At 50.7% G+C, this 5,247-nt stretch overlaps 1 protein-coding gene across 1 annotated transcript; it reads left to right on the top strand.

Moving 5' to 3' along the window:
• The first annotated feature begins 222 nt into the window (after positions 1 to 222).
• Positions 223 to 3,097, top strand: LOC308039039 (cystatin-like). Its single transcript, XM_080342062.1, has 3 exons — positions 223 to 599; positions 1,153 to 1,266; positions 2,372 to 3,097. Exons 1-3 carry the CDS (start codon positions 327 to 329, stop codon positions 2,447 to 2,449), a joined length of 465 nt encoding a protein of 154 aa, XP_080198188.1. The 5' UTR covers positions 223 to 326; the 3' UTR covers positions 2,450 to 3,097.
• The last annotated feature ends 2,150 nt before the right edge of the window (positions 3,098 to 5,247 follow it).

A 5,247-nucleotide genomic window follows, 5' to 3' on the forward strand; every position in this document is an offset into this window, starting at 1 on the left:
CTTTCTGAAAAGAGAGCAGCTCCAAGAGGGACTCAGGAGGGTACCTTGGCCGGCTGTGAAGCCTGTCCCGGGGGACCCCGATTCCCCTCACGCCGAAGCCCTGTGTGAGGCAGCCGAGCCTGACGCTTGGGCTGCTCCGCAAACAGCTGGGCGGTGCACAGCTTGGTCTGGAGCGTAAGGGCGCATCCCCGCGGCCCCCACCCTGCTGAGCTGGAGGCACCGCCGAGCCTGGCCGCTGCCGGAGGGCTCTGTACCGTGGGAGGAGGCGGGACGGGGCGGTGTGTTTTGGCGGAGGCCGCGGCCCGCCTCGCCCCGCCGGCTTTAAAATGGCGGCGGCGGGCGGTGTTGTGGCAGAGAGCGCGGCTATGGCGGGAGCGCGGGGGTTCCTGGCGCTGCTGGCTGCGGCCCTGCTGCTCGCCGGCGCTGTGCTGGGCGCTGAGAACCGACCGCGCCCGGTGGGGGCCCCGGTGGATGTTGACAACGCCGACAACGACGAGGGCCTGCAGCGGGCTCTGCGTTTCGCCATGGCGGAGTACAACAAGGCCAGCAACGACATGTACTCCAGCAGGGTGGTGCGGGTCATAAGCGCTAAGAGGCAGGTGGGTGCCGAGCTGGTCCGGGCCCCGTCGGGACGCGCTTGTAGGCGGCAAGTGCCGGGCAGGCCGGAGCTGGGGTGGGTTAGGTCGCCGCGGGCATGCTGTGGGGAGCAGCTGGAGATGAGGCCTGTGGAGTTTCTTTGGAGAAAGAATAGGCTTCAAGCTTGAGGAGTTGTTCAAGCTGTCATTTTTTTTCCACAGAGGGTGAATAAAAGCCTTTTTTTGTAGCTTGGTTGCTGTCAGTTTGAATGCCCTTGAGTGTGATGTGTTACTGAAGAAGCCAGTGACTTCTTAAGCTGCTGCTGACTTAAGATGGCACTGTTTACTAAGGAAGCTGCACTATGAAACTTGTTTACTTGGGTTTTGTTCCCTGATTTTGAAAGGGTGCCAAGTGCCTCTTCTGTGGCGGTTGCTGCATGCAATCCCCTCTGTATTTCTGGAGTCTGGTTTCTGTCATATAACCAGAAAACTGCCTTACTGCTAGACTTCTCTCAGCAGAGAGCTGTTCTGTATGTGCTGCAAATAAAGCTGCTTCTGCTCACTTGTCTTGTTGCAGATTGTGTCTGGAATCAAGTACATAATGAAAGTTGAGGTTGGCCGGACAACTTGTCCAAAGCCAGCAGCTGATCTCCAGAGCTGTGCTTTCCACGATGCCCCGCAGATGGCTAAGGTAGGCTCCACAGCATGGCGTGCTGGCCCCTGCCCTTCCAGCCCCTGCCCTTTGGCTGGCTTAGCACAGAGAGTACAATGTTCCCTGACTGTGCCAGCCAAGAGCAGAGTCCTCACAAGTCTACACTTGCAAAATACTGCCCTTGCAGAACTTGTCTTGCCAGATGATGATGACAGGGCCTTTTACCCTGTTTTGTAAGTGGGATGTGAGGCTGTAGTGCGTTGAGGACTCTATGTGCCTCAGTACTCCTAAAAAGTGCTTTGTGGTCTGGATCACAAGGATATATGGAGGAAACTCTGCCATGCCTACAGGTCTCCTGACTCTGTCTAGTGTCCTGAGTCCCCATAGCATTCTCAGCTCCTCTTGTCCCATGGTCATGATAACATATGCTTGACTTGACATACTTTCCTGGGAGATTTATGTGGCTGAGAATAGTGCTTTGGGCTAAACACTGATCACAAGAGTCAGATTACTGCTGTTCTCTGTACCTACCAAGCTGTTAAAGGAGTCTTGTCTAATAGCAATGCTCTTTAAGAAGTACTTTAGCTTTTCAGATGAGAGCACCAAACATGTCTATTTTGATCTGGCCTGAATCATTCTTCCATAGTACTTAATTCTGTTGATTACAGTGGTAGGCTTAACTTCTCTGTGTACATGATGTTTCTGCCTGCATGTATGAGAAGTGTAACTGCACACAAGTGATCCATTAAGCATCTCTCTGAGCGCTGCTGTGTACCATTATGACAACTGAAATGATTTGACATGTGCACATACAGATTAGCTGTGCAGGTGTGCTCACCTGTGTCAGAGAGCTTAAGTTGGAGTAATACCCATGCTGAAAGCTTTCCTGTGGGTGAATGGGTAAAGGAGGTAACCTGTTCTTCAGAAGTGCTGACTGGTCAGCTTCTCTGTCAGTGGAACAAGTGCTAATGAGTGATGTTCCAGAATCTTTGTCAAGAGAGTGCAGATCTAGAGAGCCATGAAAGTGCCATTCATTGTGGATCATATGGGGTCATAAATCAGTGTAGGACAATGGTCAATAACGTTGGTTTATGCTCTTAATCTGATCTTAATCTGATAACTGCTTTTTTCCTTTTCTCCTCAGCACACCATTTGTGACTTCGTAGTTTACACTGTTCCTTGGCTAAACCAAATCAAACTTCTGCACAGTAGCTGCCAGTAAGCCTGCCCTTGGTTCCAGCAGAGGCCAGCAACCAGTTGCTCAGATCTAAAAGAAAGAAAAGCAATAACATAAACTAAAATGGGTTTTATGTATGTCTGTTAATTACGTATGCTTATGCTATGCAAGTTAAACTATGTAACTTTCCTTTCTTTGTAATTACATTTTAGAGCAGCTGTTTTGGTCTTCGTACAGCTTTCCCAATAAAGTAACTCCAACATCAGAATTCTAGTTAAAAAAACCCTTGGCATCACTGTTAAGTGACTATTGTAAACATAAAAATTAATAATTGCTGTGACGTGTTGTTCTCTTGGAGCTTCTTCTGTCTTGGAGGGAGGGTTTGCTTTTATTTGTGACCTAGTTTATTATGCCCAAAGAATAAGTTTCTTGAGCACATGTGCATGACCCATTACAGCTTCCCTTTACAAGCAGAGATGGGTGTAGAAGTGCCTGCAGTGGATCAGTGACTACCCTGCCTGGGAGGGAGACTAAACCTTACTCTGGCTGTGGTTTAATTGTGGGGAGTTGGAGTGATGTCGGATCTGGGCAAATACCTTTAATTCAGCAGGCAGAGGGGGTCAGCAACTGGCACTGAGAAGTCTTAAGAGAAGGAGGCTGAGATTTTTCTTATTAAAATGATGTTCATGAGGCTGTGGGTGTTGTATACTTAGACTTCAGTCAAGCCTTTGACACTGTATCCCACAGCATTCTCCTGGAGAAGCTGGCAGCTCATGGTCTGGATGTATGTACTCTGAGATGCATAAAGAACTGGCTGGATGGCTGGGTCCAAAGAGTTGTGGTGAATGGAACCCAATCCTGTTGGAAACTGGTCAGGAGTGATGTTCCCCAGGGCTCAGTATTGGGGCCAATTCTGTTTAAGCTCTATATCAATGATCTGGATGTGGGGCTTGAGTGCAGCCTTAATAAGTTTGCAGACAACACCAAATTGGATGGGAGTGTTGATCTGCTGGAGGGTAGGAAGGCCATACATAGGGATACTGAACCATCTGGATCCTCACAAGTCTATGGGACCAGATGGGATCTATCCTAGGGTGATGAGGGGGCTAGCAGAAGAACTTGCCAAGCCACTCTCCATCATCTTCCAACAGTCCTGGCTCACTGGGGAGGTCCCATATGATTGGAAATTGGCCAATGTTACCCCAGTCCACAAAAAGGGCTGCAAAGCTGACCCTGGCAACTACAGGCCTGTCAGCCTGACCTCGGTGCCTGGCAGGGTTATGGAGCAGATCATCCTGAATGGAATCACACAGCACCTTCAGGATGGACAAGGGATCAGACCCAGCCAGCATGGGTTTAGGAGGGGCAGGTCCTGTCTGACCAACCCGATCTCCTTTTATGATCAGGTAACTCACCTGGTGGATGAGGGGAAAGCCGTGGATGTGGTTTATCTGGACTTCAGCAAGGCCTTTGACACTGTCTCCCATAATATACTCCTGCAAAAGCTGGTAGCCCATGGCTTGGACAAGTGTACACTGGGTTAAGAACTGGCTGGAGGGCTGGGCCCAGAGAGTGCTGGTGAATGGGGCTGCATCTAGCTGGCGGCCAGTCACTAGTGGTGTTCCCCAGGGGCCGGTGTTGGGTCCAGTCCTGTTTAACATCTTTATTGACGATTTAGATGAGGGGATTGAGACCGTCATCAGCAAATTTGCTGATGACACCAAGTTGGGAGGGAGTATCGACCTGTTGGAAGGCAGGAGGGCTCTGCAGAGGGATCTGGATAGACCGGAAAAATGGGTTGATTCCAATGGGATGGAGTTCAATAAGGCCAAGTGCCGGGTGCTGCACTTTGGTCACAACAACCCCCTGCAGTGCTACAAGCTGGGTGCAGAGTGGCTGGAGAGCAGTCAGACAGAAATGGACCTGAGGGTACTAATTGACAGGAAGCTCAACATGAGCAATCAGTGTGCCCAGGTGGCCAAGAAGGCCAATGGTATCCTGTCCTGTATCAAAAATAGCGTGGTCAGCAGGACAAGGGAAGTGATCCTTCCCCTGTACTCTGCATTGGTGAGGCCACACCTGGAGTACTGTGTTCAGTTCTGGGCCCCTCAGTTCAGGAAAGACATTGAAGTGCTGGAGCGGGTCCAGAGAAGAGCAACACGACTGGTGAAGGGACTTGAACGTAAGACCTATGGGGTGAGGCTGAGGGAGCTGGGGTTGTTTAGTCTAGAGAAGAGGAGGCTTAGAGGTGACCTCATCACTCTCTATAACTACCTGAAGGGAAGTTATAGCCAGGTGGGGATTGGTCTCTTCTCCCAGGCAGTCAGCAATAGGACAAGGGGGCATGGGCTTAAACTCTGCCAGGGGAAATTTAGGCTGGATATTAGGAAGAAATTCTTTACAGAGAGAGTGGTCAGGCATTGGAACGGCCTGCCCAGGGAGGTGGTGGACTCGCCATCCCTGGGGGTTTTTAAACTCAGATTGGACGTGGCACTTAGTGCCACGATCTAATAAACGGACTAGAGTTGGACCAAGGGTTGGACTCGATGATCTCTGAGGTCTTTTCCAGCCCAGTCGATTCTGTGATTCTGTGATCTGCACTGGCTGGATCATTGGGCTGAGGCCAATTGTATGAGGTTCAACAAGGCCAAGTGCTGGGTCCTGAACCTGGGTCAGAACAATCCCAGGCAGTGCTACAGGCTTGTGGAAGAGTGGCTGGAAAGCTGCCTGGAGGAAAAGGATCTGGGGATGTTGATTGACAGCAGCTGAACATGAGCCAGCAGTGTGCCCAGGTGGCCAAAAAGGCCAACAGCATCCTGGCTTGTATCAGGAACAGTGTGGCC

Source organism: Nesoenas mayeri (assembly GCF_963082525.1).
Source record: "Nesoenas mayeri genome assembly, chromosome: 3".
Classification (NCBI taxonomy): Eukaryota; Metazoa; Chordata; class Aves; order Columbiformes; family Columbidae; genus Nesoenas; species Nesoenas mayeri.

Excerpts from the sequence above, each read along its gene's own strand:
- LOC308039039 (XM_080342062.1), top strand. The coding sequence starts at position 327 with ATGGCGGCGGCGGGCGGTGTTGTGGCAGAGAGCGCGGCTATGGCGGGA. Across the intron at positions 600-1,152 it reads TCATAAGCGCTAAGAGGCAG|ATTGTGTCTGGAATCAAGTA; the intron begins GTGGGTGCCGAG and ends GTCTTGTTGCAG. Across the intron at positions 1,267-2,371 it reads ATGCCCCGCAGATGGCTAAG|CACACCATTTGTGACTTCGT; the intron begins GTAGGCTCCACA and ends TTTTCTCCTCAG.